Source organism: Phoca vitulina, unplaced genomic scaffold (genome assembly GCF_004348235.1).
Source record: "Phoca vitulina isolate PV1807 unplaced genomic scaffold, GSC_HSeal_1.0 scaffold20, whole genome shotgun sequence".
Classification (NCBI taxonomy): Eukaryota; Metazoa; Chordata; class Mammalia; order Carnivora; family Phocidae; genus Phoca; species Phoca vitulina.
This window is the reverse complement of record NW_022589723.1, coordinates 41,104,407-41,120,409: the sequence shown is the minus strand read 5'-3', so window position 1 is coordinate 41,120,409 and position 16,003 is coordinate 41,104,407. Positions and strand designations below refer to the sequence as shown.

Here is a 16,003-nt window from a genome sequence, read left to right as displayed (position 1 = left end):
CCAGACAACAAACAGAAATAAAAGGCATCCAGATTGGCAAGGAAGAAGTTAAACTTTCACTCTTCGCACAGGACATGGTAATCTACGTAGAAAACCTGAAAGAATCACCAAAAACTGGTAGAACTGATACACAAATTTAGCAAAGTCACAGGATATGAAATCAACACAGGGAAGTCTGTTACATTTCTATACATCAATAATGAAGCAGCAGAAAGAGAAATGAAGGAATCAAACCCATTTAAAATTGCACCAAAAACTGTAAGATACCTAGGAATTACCCTAACCGAAGAGGTAAAAGATCTGTACTCTGATGAAAGAAATTGAGGAAGAAAAGGAAAAAAATTCTATGCTCATGGATTGGAACAAATATTACTTAAATGTCTATATTTACCCAAAGTAATCTACACATTCAATGCATTCAATGCATTCCCTATCAAAATAACACCAGCATTTTTCACAGAGCTGGAACAAACAATTCTGAAATCTGCATGAAAACAGAAAAGCCCCTGAAGAGCCAAAGCAATCCTGAAAAAGAAAGGCAAAGCTGGAGGCACAATTCCAGACTTCAAGTACTATTACAAAGCTGTAGTGATCAAGACAGTATGGTATTGGCACAAAAATAGGCATATAGGTCAATGAACAGAATAGAAAACACAGAAATGAACCCACAAGTATCACTGAAAAAGCAGGAAACAATATCCAATGGGGAAAAAGTCTCTCCAACAAATGGTGTTAGGAAAACTGGAGAGCAACACGCAAAAGAATGAAACTGGACCATTATCTTACACGATACACAAAAATAAATTCAAAATAGATGAAAGACGTAAATGTGCGATAGGAATCCATCAAAATCCTAGAAGACAACACAGGCAGTAACCTTTTTGATCTCGCCACAGCAAACTTCTTACTAGACATGTCTCCAGAGGCAAGGGAAACAAAAGCAAAAATGAACTATTGGGACTTCATCAAGATAAAAAGCTTCTGCACAGGAAAGGAAACAATCAACAAAACTAAAAAGCAACCTAAGGAATGGGAGAAGACATTTGCAAATGACATATCAGATAAAGGGCTAGAATCCCATATCTATAAATAACTTAACAAACTCAACACCCAAAAACCAAAATTCCAGTCAAAAAATGGGCAGAAGACATGAACAGACATTTCTCCAAATAAGAGATACAAATGGCTAACAGACACAAGAAAATATGCTCACCATTACTCAACATCAAGGAAATACAAATCAAAACCTAAATGAGATACCACTTCACACAGGTCAGAATGGCGAAAAGGAACAACACAGGAAACAACAGATGTTGGCGAGGATGCAGAGAAAGCAGAACCCTCTTACACTGTTGGTGGGAATGCAAACTAGTGCAGCCACTCTGGAAAACAGTATGGAGGTTCCTCCAAAAGTTAAAAATAGAACTACCCTATCAAACATTTATTTTTTTTTTAAGATTTTATTTATTTGACAGAGAGAGACACAGTGAGAGAGGGAACACAAGCAGGGGGAGTGGGAGAGGGAGAAGCAGGCTTCCCACCAAGCAGGGAGCCCAATGCGGGGCTTGATCCCAGGACCCTAGGATCATGACCTGAGCTGAAGGCAGACGCTTAACGACTGAGCCACCCAGGCGCCCCTACCCTATCAAACATTTAAAGAAGAGTTAATACCTATTCTTCTCAAACTATTCCAAAAACAGAAATGGAAGGAAAACTTCAAAATTCATTCTATTCATTACCCTGATACCAAAACCTGACGACTCCACTAAAAAGGAGAACTACAGGCCAACATCCCTGATGAACATGGATGCAAAAATTCTCAATAAAATATAAGCAAATTGAATCAAACAGTACATTAAAAGAATCATTCACCATGATCAAGTGGGATTTATGCCTAGGCTGCAAGGGTGGTCCAATACTTGCAAATCAATCAACATGATACAGCACATTAATAAAGAAAGGATAAGAACCATATGATCCTTTCAATAGATGCAGAAAAAGCACTTGACAAAGTACAACATCCATTACTGATAAAAATCCTCCATAAAGTAGGTTTAGAGGAAACATACCTCAACACAGTAATAGCCATATATGAAAAACCCAGAGCTAGTATCATCCTCAATAGGGAAAAACTGAGAGCTTCTCCTCTCTGGTCAGGAACAAGACAGGGATATTCACTCTCACCACTGTTGTCCAACATAGTACTGGAAGTCGTAGCCTCAGCAATTGACAACAAAAAGAAATAAAAGGCATCCAAATCAGCAAGGAAGAAGTCAAACCTTTCACTATTTGCAGATGACATGGTACTCTATATGGAAAACCCAAAACACTCCACCAAAAAGTTACTAGAACGAATACAAAAATTCAGTAAAGTCGCAGGATACCAAATCAACATACAGAAATCTGCTGCATTTTTATATACCAATAATGAAGGAGGAGAAAGAGAAATCAAGGAATCAATCCCATTTATAATTGTACCAAAAACCGTAAGATCCCTAGAAATAACCCTAAACAAAGATGGACTCTGAAAACTATAAAATGCTGATGAAATAAATTGAAGCTGACACAAAGAAATGGAAAAACATTCCATACTCATGGATTGAAAAAACAAATATGGTTAAAATGTCTATATTACCCAAAGTAATTACACATTTAATGCAATTCCTATTAAAATACTACCAGCACTTTTCACAGAGCTAGAACAAACAATCCTAAAATTTGTATGGAACACAGAAGACCCCAGATAGCCAAAGCAATCTTGAAAAAGAAAAGCAAAAGCTGGAGGCACCACAATTCCAGACTTCTAGTTCTATTACAAAGTTGTAGTGATCAAGACAGTATGGTACTGGCACAAAAACAGACACATAGATCCATGGAACAGAACAGAAATTCCAGAAATGAACCCAAAAATGTATGGTCAATTAATCTTCAACAAAGCAGGAAAGAATATCCAACCAAAAAAAAAAAAAAAACAATCTCTTCAACAAATGCTATTGGGAAAACTGGAGAGCAACATGCAAAAGAATGAAACTGGACCACTCTCTTACACCATACACAAACACAAATTCAAAATGGATTAAAGACCTAAATGTGAGACCATAAAAATCTTAGTGGAGATTACAGGCAGTAACTTCTTTGACATGGGCCACAGCAACTTCTTACTAGGTATGTCTCCAGAGGCAAGGGAAACAAAAGTAAAAATAAACTATTGGGACTTCATCAAAATAAAAAGCTTCTGCACAGCGAAGGAAACAAACAACAAAACTAAAAAGCAACCAGCAGAATGGGAGAAGATATTTGCAAAGGACATATCTGATAAAGGGTTAGTATCCTGTATCTATGAAGAACTTAAAAATTCAACACTCAAAAACCAAATAATGCAGTTAAAAATGGGCAGAAGACACGAATAGACATTTTTCCAAAAAAGATATCCAGATGGCCAACAGACACATGAAATGATGCTCAACATCACGCATCATCAGGGGAAATACAAATCAAAACTACAATGAGATATTACCTCACACCTGTCAGAATGGCTAAATTAACAACACAGGAAACAAGAGGTGTTGGTGAGGATATGGAAAAGTGAAACCCTCTTACCTGCTGGTGGTGCAGCCACTATGGAAGACAGTATGGAGGTTCCTCCAAAAGTTAAAAATAGAACTACCCTACAATCTAGCAATTGCACTAACAGATATTTACCCAAAGGAAACAAAAATACTAATTTGAAGGGATACATGCACCCTGATGTTTACTGCATCATTATATTATAGCCAAATTATGGAAAGAGCCCAGATGCCCATCGACAGATGAATGGATAAAGATGTGGTATATATATACAATGGAATATTATTCAGCCATAAGAAAGAAATGAAATCTTGCAATTTGCAACAAAATGGATGGAGCTAGAGAGTATTATGCTAAGTGAAATAAGTCAGAGAAAGACAAATGCTATATAATTTCACTCGTATGTGGAATTTAAGAAACAAAACAAACAAACATGGGGGAGAAAAAAGAGAGAGAGAGGAAAATCAAGAAACAGACTCTTAAGTATAGAGAACAAACTGATGGTTATAGGAGGGGAGATGGGCGGGGTGGGGGGGATGGGTTAAATAGGTGATGGGGATTAAGGAGTAAGCTGTAATGAGCACCTGGTGTTGTTTATAAATGTTGAATCAGTAAATTCTACACCTGAAACTAAAAAAAGACAAAAACAAACAAAAATCACAACATTTTTACAATTTCCTTTTTTTATTATAGAATTGACCAAGCTGATTCTAATAGTGGAAATGCAAAAGGGCCAAAACAGTCCTAATAATTAAAAAATAAAGTAAGGGATAGTAATAGACACCAAGAATTATTGTAAAGCTTTGAGAATTAAGGTAGGAGGTAGAAAAGTGACCAATGGACCAGAAAATAGAGCCTACAAACAACCATCCATACATGGAAGCTTCATTTATATTAGAAAATTTTATAGATTAATAGGAAAAAAATTGATGCCTCAATAAGTGTGTTAGAACAGGGTATCCACTGGAGAAAAAAATGAAATTGGATTCCTACCTCAACCCATACAATTAAATAAATTCTAGGTAGATAAAGACTTTACTATTAAAAAAAAAAAACTACATTTTTTTCCCCATCCTTCATTTAGCCAGCATATAGTACATCATAAGTTTTTGATGTAGTGTTCAATGATTCATTAGTTGCACATAACACCTACTGCTCATCACAACACGTGCCCTCCTTAACTACAACATTTTGAAGAATATCTTATGACTCCAGGGAGGAAGGGATTTCATAAACAAGATCAAAAAGCACAAATCACAAAGTTTGTTCAGTTTTACTACACTGCAATCAAGAATTATATTAAGCAGGTGGGGGAGTGGTTAAGTAGGTGATGGGGATTACGGAGTGCACTTGTGGTGATGAGCACCAAGTGTTGTAGGGAAGTGCTGAATCACTAGATTGTACACCTGGAACTAGTATTACATTGTATGTTAACTAACTGAAGTTTAAATAAAAACTAAAAAAAGAATTATATTAATTAAAAGCCATCATAGAGTAAAAAGGCAAGCCATAACCTACAAAAATATTTGCAACAAATGTATCTGACAAAGAATTGGTATCTAGTAAAGATAATTCCCAAATATCAAGAAGAAAATATTCCAATAGAGAAATGAACAAAAAACTTAAACAGGCACTTTACATTAAAAAAACTTGAGTAGTTGGTAAGTACGAGCAAAGTTACTCAGCTTTATTATTAATCTTGGCCAACTAGAAAAGCATATTAAAACCACAAAGAGCTATCTTTTCACATCCACTAAATTTGCCACAATTAAGAGGTCAGAAAATATCACATCAGCAAGGTGTACAGCAACCAAAAGTGACTTCGACTTAGCCAATTCAATGTTTTTTCCTGGATCTTTGAATTTTAAACAAGTGATTTCAAAATGTAGGGATGGCTGAAGGTCCTTTATCATAATCACAGTGGCAATATGGTGACCCGACTGGTTCCATCAAAAGGCCACCACTGTGCCGTTGTGACCTAGCCTTTGACGCCTGACCATTTCTTCCAAGCCTGTTCCTCTATCACTTATATTCCCAATATTTTCCAAAAAGTCTTTGCTTAAGCTAGCCAGTATCAAATTCTGTTTCCTGCAATCAAAAAATCTTGAAATATCGTTTCCCATTCAGTGGGAAGATTCAAAAGGTTTCTATTTTAAGTACAATGATGTAATTCCTGGAAATCGTGACTATTTCTTTAAAAATCTACATGACAGCAAATGGCTTTACGTTTAGACGTGATGTGAACATCCACTCATTACAGCAGGTTCATCAGGATCAAAATAATGATAGCAAATGAGGTACCTAGCTCTTTCTCGGGCAGCATCCTCACGGGCTTTTTCCTTTTCTTGCCTCTGTTGTTCAATTCGGGCTTCTTGTTCTTTCCTTCTCATCAACAGTTCTTCTACACGGGCCTGCCGTTCTGCCTCTAGAGCTCTCTTGCGTTCCTATAGTCAGAAAAGTTTTAAAGTGTTCGAATTATGTGTAAAGTGAGAATGATTAAAGGTGGCACCATTTTGACATAAATTTATATATTCAAGCCAAGTAGATCCCTTGCTAGCTACTAGGTATGCTTCTCAGAATTAAAAAAAAAAAAAAATTAAATATCAGTGATATGTGGTTTTCATATGTCATTTACCAGTATTACATATAATTATAAGAATAAATGCTCTTTCAAGCAGAAACTATGTTATTCATATTCTGTGAGAACCTAACATATATTTTATGGTTAATCACTTCTAAAGCCTGGTGTTTACAAATTGTTTCAGAAATGCCAGAACATGATGAAGAAAGTATAGTTAACAAATTTCTGAACTAAGCATTCATGAAGGAGTTAAGTGGAGAAAGAAAAAAAAAACTTGTGGCAAGGAAAAAGAGCCATCATAATACAGCACAGTGGGTAAGAGAGTGGGCACTGGGTCAGACTCCCTGATTTTGTTTCATGACCCTATTATTCACTGGCTCAGGGACTCTGGTCTAGGTATATTATAACTGTGCCTTTGTTTTCCGGAAGACAAAAAACAATAGTACTAATGTCTTCAGAAATTGTGAAGAACATGGGCGCCTGGGTGGCTCAGTCGTTAAGCGTCTGCCTTCAGCTCAGGTCATGATCCCAGGGTCCTGGGATCAAGTCCCACATCGGGCTCCCTGCTCCGTGGGAGGCCTGCTTCTCCCTCTCCCCCTCCCCCTGCTTGTGTTCCCTCTCTCGCTATCTCTCTCTCTGTCAAATAAATAAATAAAATCTTAAAAAAAAAAAAAATTGTGAAGAACAGATGAGATAATACATAAAAAATACTTACCAGAGGCCCTGACATATAGAAAATTTTCAGTAATTACCATCATCAAGGCAGAAGATAATCAAAATACTGTGAAATACTATGTCCTATGTATATTTTTGCCTACTAGGAGTACTTTGCTAACTCTCACCATATTACTAGCTGTACTGATAGATTTTATTTTCATGTACACATAGTTTTATTTTTTCTGTTTGGCATTTTATATACACTTTTTATATGAGGATACTTTTTGTTATATAATTAAAAAATTTCAATCATGTTTTTAGAGATTTTGTTTCCATCATGGCTCCTAATACTTTTGTTCTGTTTCATTAAAACCAAATGTTGACATTTTTATCTTATCTTCAATGTCTTTCAGTATCTTTTTCAACATATCAACCTCCATATTTACAAATACAGAATTATGGGTAAATTTCAAGACTAGAAATTATTATTCTTTCTTCATGGAAAGTATATATATTATTACATATTCATTTTCTCTCAATGATATTATTTTTCATTTCTATTACTTATTTTTTTTAAATTTGTATTTTAGGGGTGCCTGGGTGGCTCCAATGCTAAGCGTCTGCCTTCGGCCCAGGTCATGATCCCAGGGTCCTGGGATCGAGCCCCACATCGGGCTCCCTGCTCAGCGGGAAGCCTGCTTCTCCCTCTCCTATTCCCCCTGCTTATGTTCCCTTTCTCACTGTGTCTCTTTCTGTCAAATAAATAAATAAAATCTTAAAAAAATAAAATAAAATAAAATTTGTATTTTAATCACCCAGTGCTCTGCACAAGCGCACTCCTTAATCCCCACCACCTATATTTCACGCATCCCCCCCCACCCACCTCCCCTCTGGTATCCATCAGTTTGTTATCAATTGTTAGGTCTGTTTCTTGGTTTGTCTCTCTTTTCTTTTCCTTTGCGCCTTTGTTTCTTAAATTCCACATGAATACCAACATGAGTGAAACCATATGATGATTTGATCTATTTGACTTCTTTCACTTAGCACTAAACTGTTAAACTCCATTCATGTCAAGCAAGATTTCATTCTTTGTTATGGCTGAATAATATTCCATTTTATGTATATATACCATATCTTCTTTTTCCACTCATCAGTCGATGGACACTTGGGATACTTCCATATCTTGGCTCTTTGCAAAGAATGCTGCTATAAACATAAGGGTGCTTGTATCCTTTTGAAATTTTTTGTATTTTGGGGGTAAATACCCAATAGTGCCATTGCTGGATCAGAGGGTAGTTCCATTTTTAACTTTTTTTATTTTTTTAGAGAGAGAGCATGAGAGTGAGTGGGGAAGGAGGGGGAGAAGGAGAGAGAACCTTAAGTAGGCTTCATGCCCAGCGTGGAGCCCGACGCAGGGCTTGATCTCACGACCCTGAGATCATGATCCTGAGATCATGAAATTGAGAGTCAGATGCTTAACCAACTGAGCCACCCAGGCGCCCCCATTTTTAACTTTTGGAAGAATCTCCATACTATTTTCAGAATGGCTGCACCAGTTTGCATTGCCACCAACAGTGCAAGAGGGTTTCTTTTTCTCCACATCCTCACCAACATCTGTTGTTTCTTGTGTTGTTGATTTTAACCATTCTGACAGTTATGAGGTGATATCTTATTGTAGTTTTGATTTATATTTCCCTGACAACGAGTGATGATGAACATATTTTCATGTGTCTGTTAGCCATCTGGATGTTCACGTCTTCTGCTCATATACTAATTATTTGTTTTTTGGGTGTTGTTTTATAAGTTCTTTATATATACCGGATATTAACCCTTCGTGGATATGTCATTTGCAAGTATCTTCTCCCATTCCATAGGCTGTCAATCAGATTTTTTTTTTTCTAACAATAAAGAAATTTGAATTTAAGAGAAAATTCTTTTATTTATATTTTCTTCATTGGAGATGATTTTCTGTGCCAGATTTGATTATTTTCAGTCTTAGAGTTTTTGAGATCTTAGATAGTGACACAAGTTTTCACATATTATGCTTACCTAGTACTGTGAAATAACTATAACCAGTTCGTGAATAGTATATCTGACACAAAGAATATATTTAAAAACCTAAATGCATGCCTCCAGCAGTCTGTAATTTGCCACTCAGGCCTTCCTGAAATCAGTGTATTCCCTCTAATTCTCAGCCCCTTCCTTCCCTGGACTCCCCACCAAAAAAAAAAAAACCCCAAAACAAAAATAATGTAGGGGCTTTTTAACTTACTAGTTTAAAAAGATTTTCTTCCACTGGGGTAGATAGGGCTTGTTGTAGGTATGAAGTTACTGTAGTCAGTGTAATTATGTATGAGAAGTATTCACATGTCTCCTCAGTGTTCTCTAAACAGGAACTGCTTTAGTATTTTTTTTCTGTCATTTATTGGGCACTTTCTATGCTAAACACTTTGCTAAGTCCTTACTTATATTAGTAATTTTGATATCACAACAAACTGGGGCTCTCTAAGGCAAAATGACTTGCACAAGGCTATATAAGTAGTAGTTAGAAGAACCTTGATCAGTGTATTCCATTAATCATAAAGACTAAGGGCCAGGGAGAGGTTGTGTGAGCTACCTGGGGAATGGGGATGATTTGAAAAAAACATATCAATACAATCAAAAACATAAGAAACAACAGGTGTCAGCGAGGATTTGGAGAAAAAGGAACCCTCCCTCTTGCACTGTTGGTGGGAATGCAAACTGGTACAGCCATTCTGGAAAACAGTATGAAGGTTCCTAAAAAGTTAAAAATAGAATTACCCTCTGATCCAGCAATGGCACTATTGGATATCTACCCCCCAAAATACAAAAACACTATTTCAAAAGGATACAAGCACCCCTATGTTTATAGCAGCATTCTTTACAATAGCCAAGATATGGAAGCAGCCCAAGTATGCACTGACTGATGAGTGGATAAAGAAGATATGGTGTGTACACACACACACACACACACACACACACACACACACACACAGGAATATTATTCTGTCACGAAAAGGAATAAAATCCTGCCATTTACAATGACATGGATAGAGCTAGAAAGTATAATGCTAAGTGAAATAAGTCAGTCAGAGAAACACAAATACCATATGATTTCATTCATATGTGGGATTTAAGAAACAAAACAAACTGTTATCTATCCAAATGAAGAAAACAAATGCACAAAATGCAGAGTGGAGGTGGGAAGTAAAAGAACTTGATTGTTGGATATTATTAGAATTTACTCCTATAAATTCTCTTCTGCTTTTTTTATTGTTATGTTAATCACCATACATTACATCATTAGTTTTTGATGTAGTATTCCATGATTCATTGTTTGCGTATAACACCCAGTGCTCCATGCAGTATGTGCCCTCTTTAATACCCATCACCAGGCTAACCCATCCCCCTACCCCCCTCCCCTCTAGAACCCTCAGTTTGTTTCTCAGAGTCCATAGTCTCTCATGGTTCGTCTCCCTCTCCGATTTCCCCCCTTCATTTTTCCCTTCCTGCTATCTTTTTTTTTTTTTTAACAGTTTTAATGGATTAAGATGGTAGGTATTATCAAAAAGCAGAAAGCAACTTAAATAAGAAAGGAATAGAAAGTAATAAAGGAAAAGGAGAGGAATATCATTCCACTTGGGAGTTAAATATGAACCACATATCTCCCTCATCCTCCATTTGTAGGTTTTATACCCAATGCCCTTTCAAACGACCTGTGCTTTTCTATAAATATTGTTAGTCCCACATCACTTGTGTTCTTGCTCTCTACTCATAATATTAATGCAATTGGGAAATCCTGTTTATCTCACTTTAATAAAAATATATCTCCAAATGGTAGGGAAACACTGCTCAGAATGTTGTGATCTGTTGTCTAGTGGTGGGGTTGTAAATAAATTATACTGGGAAATTTGAGAAAAAAAAGAAACAAAAAAACAAAGAAACAAACAAACAAAAAAACAAATGTGCAAAGGAAAAAGAAAGAGAGAGAGAAACCAAGAAATAGACTCTTAACTATAGAGAACCAACTGATGGTTACCAGAGGGGATGGCTGGGTTACCAGTGGGGGGGAGAGGAGGGATGGGTGAAATAGGTGGTGGGGATTAAGGAGTGCACTTATGATGAGCACTGGGTGATGTATGAAATCGCTGAATCACTACATTGTACACCTGAAACTAATAAAAGCTTAAAAAAATCTGCATTATGTCTGAAAACACGTTTCACAATAAAATGCAAAAGGCTTGGGCATTAAATATAAATAATTAAACCAGAACTTTTCACTTCATATTTTGTAAAACCAAAAGCTTTAAAAATATCCTTTCAAAAATTATAAAATGGTCTTAGAAATAAAATATATGTGTATATATACTTTATGTGTATGTGCATTGTAGCCAACTTGACTCTGTAAATATAATGTCAACTTGCTGATTTTATTCATGTGTATGAGACATAATCCAAATAGAAGTAACAGGACTTCAAACAATAGTCAATCTTTTCATTTTTGTTTTTAATTAATGGAAAAAGATAACTGGTAACTATAGCTAATGAATAAAATTGGTAAGTTCAGCTAGTATTTTCCTTTCTAAAATTTAAGTTTCCTAAATAAAAGAAACTTGATACTCCACATAAGCATCTCACACAGGACAGGAGTTCCATAAATATCTGTTAAATGAAGCATAACTTTATAAAATAATATGCATTATAAATCTATATACATACAAATAATGAATTAGAAAGATACCTAATTCTTAAGCCTTCTGAAACCTCTGAAACCCCCATATACTTTGTTTCATAGTCAGGGATTTGTTTATGACAGCCTAAGAACGGATAATACAAATCCCTATCCTTTTAGGCCTACAATTCAAATGATTAGGAAAAAAGGACAGGCAGAATATCCAAGGAAATTTAACTTAAAACTAACCAATAATTTACATAAGAAAAATGGCAAATTGAGAATATATGATGACAACATTTACTTAGTATTTTACTTACAAGAAAGAAGGATCACAACTGCCTATAATAGTTGATGGGAATGTTAAAATGTAAAAGTAGTGAAAGTAAAGCAGACAGAGGACCTTACTATTATTTTATCTAGAGAATGTGTGGCATTAGTGCCTTGCACATCTAGTAATGACTACACATTAAAAAAATTTTAACTGGGCGCCTGGGTGGCTCAGTTGGTTAAGCGACTGCCTTCGGCTCAGGTCATGATCCTGGAGTCCCTGGATTGAGTCCCGCATCGGGCTCCCTGCTCGGCAGGGAGTCTGCTTCTCCCTCTGACCCTCCCCCCTCTTATTTGCTGTCTCTCTCATTCTCTCTCTCTCAAATAAATAAATAAAATCTTTAAAAAAAAAAAAAAAAAAATTTTAACTATATATGTGCTATACATTACCAGTGGACTTTTCTAACATTATATAGGTCAATTAAACATGATAGGTTTTAAATTTTACATTGAAAATTAAATCCATAGGAAATTTCCATATTTTTAATAAAAAAATAATTCTGAACAGTCAAAACAATTTTTAAAGTATTAGTGAGTATAGAAAATCCCCTACTACTTTCAAGAAAGAACTGCTTTCCTTTCAGCTTTAATAAATGTTCCAATTTATCAAACAAGAGTCATCATTTTTAAATGGAACATAACTACTATATTTCAAATCTTCAGATCTACAAAATGAATCCAAAAAAAGGAACCAAACACTTCTATTCAAAATATACAATATTACTCATATATTTCCCCCCAAAACCCAGCTAAAGTTACCTCCTCCAGACAACTTTACCTGACAATCCCCTCCGACAAACAGAGTTAATTATTCCCTCTGCTGTGATACCTCTGTAGCTTATACATAGTTTTACAACACTTTCACACTGTGTTGTATTGTTTACCATAAAGGATCATGTCTTAATTATCTCTGAATTATTAATGCCTAATGGTTCCTCAAAAGTAATACATAATTTACAAAATGTAATGATTTTTATAAAATGGTCCCAAGCAGAGTAACAGCGCTAATGCTGAAGAGACATCTCATATTGAAATTTCAAATACCGTATTTTATTTACTCATTTAAGAATATTAGTTAATAGAAAAATAATTTATAAATAGTAAAAATAAAAATTTTTGCTGCTCCTTAGAGAAGAAAAGTGGAAGTTTTTCAAATAAAATCATTCTGTATTTTTTAACATAAGTTAGCTTAGCACTCAGATTTAAATAAGGCATTGAACTCAAATCAAATAGAGATCAGGGATGAATGTGGAAATGCCTGCCAATACCCACAAATAGCAAAGAATAATCAACGAACTTTAAAAATGTATTGCTGGGCCGCCTGGATGCTCAGTCGTTGGGCGTCTGCCTTCAGCTCAGGTCATGATCCCAGGGTCCTGGGATTGAGTCCCACATGGGGCTCCCTGCTCAGCAGGAAGCCTGCTTCTCCCTCTCCCACTCCCCCTGCTTGTGTTCCCTCTCTCGCTGTGTCTCTCTCTGTCAAATAAATAAATAAATCTTTAAAAAAATATTTAAAAATGTATTGCTATTTTTAACTGCCTAATACCACCAGTAACATAAAGAAGCATGAAATATGGGTAACATCACCAATTTTTAACATAACAAAGCCCTGCAGGACCTGTTCCCTAACCCTATAGGGTAGTACCGTCCCATATCTCCGGCATGGAATGCCTACTTCTCATCATTTGCATCTGTCTCATTGTTTGCAAACCTTAGCTGAGCTATCACCTCTTCTAGGAAGCTTTCCCTGGATTTTTCATGTCCTTGCCACTCTCAATTTGAATACGGTGTTTTCCTTTGTGCTTCCAAGAATACCTTTCCTGTTATACTGATTCTAATGGATTATGATTTGTTTACATGTCTCTCCATTGAGTACAGCGATGTATCCTTTCCATGTCCTTGAGCCTAGCACAGCATACGGCTTATAGTAGTAACGCAATAAATGATCACTGAATGAGTGAACAAATAAATATTGGTCATAACAAAGTATATCTGCATTTATATATGAATACTGCAAAATTTGTTCTCTACATCAAAAACGTCAAGTCCTTTTTTCTAGCCTGTGCAAGAGGTTTTCTCCTCCTCTTCCCAAGGAGAAGTGCCTTGTCTTTGAAGACGCTCCTAACAGCATAGAGGCGGCCCTTGCAGCTGGCATGCAGGTAGTCAAGGTTCCAGATGGAAACTTGCACCAATACTTGACATCAAAGGCCACCCTGGTGCTGGATTCCCCGCCGGACTTCCAGCCCAAGCTTTCGGTTTGCCGCCCTGCGAGTGAACAGCCCACCACACCTCTCTGGGCATCAAGGCTACTGCACCCACTCTGGTGACCCATGCCACCCACCTGAGTACTCCTTCCAGCCCATCAGGTTGGCCTTCGCATCCCATGTGGGCTTGGCCTACCCTGGCTAGTGCTGACAAATCACGACACAGCTGAGAGACAGCAAAGCAGAAACAGTCCAGAACAGAGATCAAAACACTCATTCGCATAATCATAAACAGTATGTGAACGATCATACAATTTCATTATATTTGAATAATCACGTAAGACTCATATACAGCAAATATACATACATACATATACATGGCTGTATATGAGTACTTGTGCATGTATGTATATATATGTGTGTACTTATACATGCACATACATATGTAAAACACTTCCTTTTCCAAGACAAAGTGAAATTATATTTGTGTTCATTTCTTTTCCTTTTTAGTTTTTCTAAACCCTGGCTGTAAAAGGTAAAATGCACGCGCGTGTGTGTGTATGCTTATATATATGTATATGCTTATATGTGTATGAAGATATATGTCATAGTCATAGATTTCCTATACTACTTCACTCTTTTAAGTGTTGGTCATAATGTGCCATAGCAACTGATAAAAGAGATGGTAACTGTATTTGGTTTGCAATCTGAGTAGAAAAGCCAAGTCATGGATGAGCCCTGAGAAATCATCCTCTTTCTTAGCAAAATTGAGTAATTCTGTGGCCTCAAAATCTCTCTGTGGACCTCTACTCAAAAGCAAACTCAGAGCTGTACCATCTTTTCAGTGTGAACACACTATAGCTTGTATTTTACCTCTAAGTGCATGTCCACATTTGAGGATATTTTCTACCTCAAAAAAACATCCCCCTCTTCTGAAAACATTTATTTTTCTAATACAGTCTTTGATACAAATATAATTTGAATTCAGAATGCATACTTGATATGACTGAGAGCCTTAGCACATTTTTGGAATAATTTACCAGACATTACACTTTGGCAATGGACCCCTTTTAGTAAACTTACTCAGTCCTTTGTGATGGGAAAACTGAGAAAGCACTGAATATGGGAAAGACATAATCACAGGGAGCACCCTGTCTGCTGGTTTGTCACTGATTGTCATTGAGCTAATTTTCAACTGAAGTTGGAAGAAAATGATGGTGATGTATATGATTGTGGGGAGGGCTGGTCGTCTGCTGATAGTTGCCTCTTACTGTTGGAACAGTTTTGTATCTGTTCAACAAATTCATTTCAGCATTACTGATCGCCTGTGTATGGGTCTATTCTTTAAATTCTCCCTCAAACTGGTTGTAACATCTTACTGAATCTCTCATCAATTAATTGAATAAAATCTTTGACATCAGTTAAAGAAAATGTCAAGTCCTTAAAGAGTCTTATGGGCAAGACTTTCTACTGAAGAAGATCTAAAATAGTTTATAAATATCAGTACAATTTATGTGTTAACCTTTCTTCCTATCCTGAAACAGTAGCTAAATTAGGGTTTACTACAGAGGACAAAAACTGAGCAATTAAAGTATCCAATGACACTGTCCAATAAAGGACAGGTATTCCTTGTCATAAGCATAAAGATTGCCCAAATCTGTAAGGCTCCACATATTGGTTCAAACACAATCCTTTTTCAAGTGGAAAAGCAGCAGCATATTCTTACAAAACCCAATTAGCAAAAAACAAATAAGAATCTGTCCAAAGCAACTTAGTCTTTCACCTGGTTGAGACTAGAGATTCAAACTCTATGACTGCTATGTGTTGATGAAAACCCTGATTATCTTATCTGAAGGAGTACACACTGTCTTTCGGCAATCACACTTCATGTTTCCAGAGTGCTATAGTAAACCATGCACCCTGGGGTCAGAGACTAGGTTTTAATCCTTTTTGGATCCTCAGCACATTGCT

The 16,003-nt window shown here is 36.3% G+C and overlaps 1 protein-coding gene across 13 annotated transcripts in view; it reads right to left on the bottom strand.

Moving 5' to 3' along the window:
* The window catches only part of SCAPER (S-phase cyclin A associated protein in the ER), a 528,946-nt gene that overhangs the window by 349,309 nt on the left and 163,634 nt on the right, over nt 1-16,003 (bottom strand). For all 13 annotated transcript variants that reach the window (XM_032417309.1, XM_032417312.1, XM_032417306.1 and 10 more), the window contains one exon: nt 5,869-6,011. In XM_032417309.1, coding sequence (XP_032273200.1) covers nt 5,869-6,011 — 143 coding nt within the window. The remainder of the gene's footprint in view (nt 1-5,868; nt 6,012-16,003) is intronic.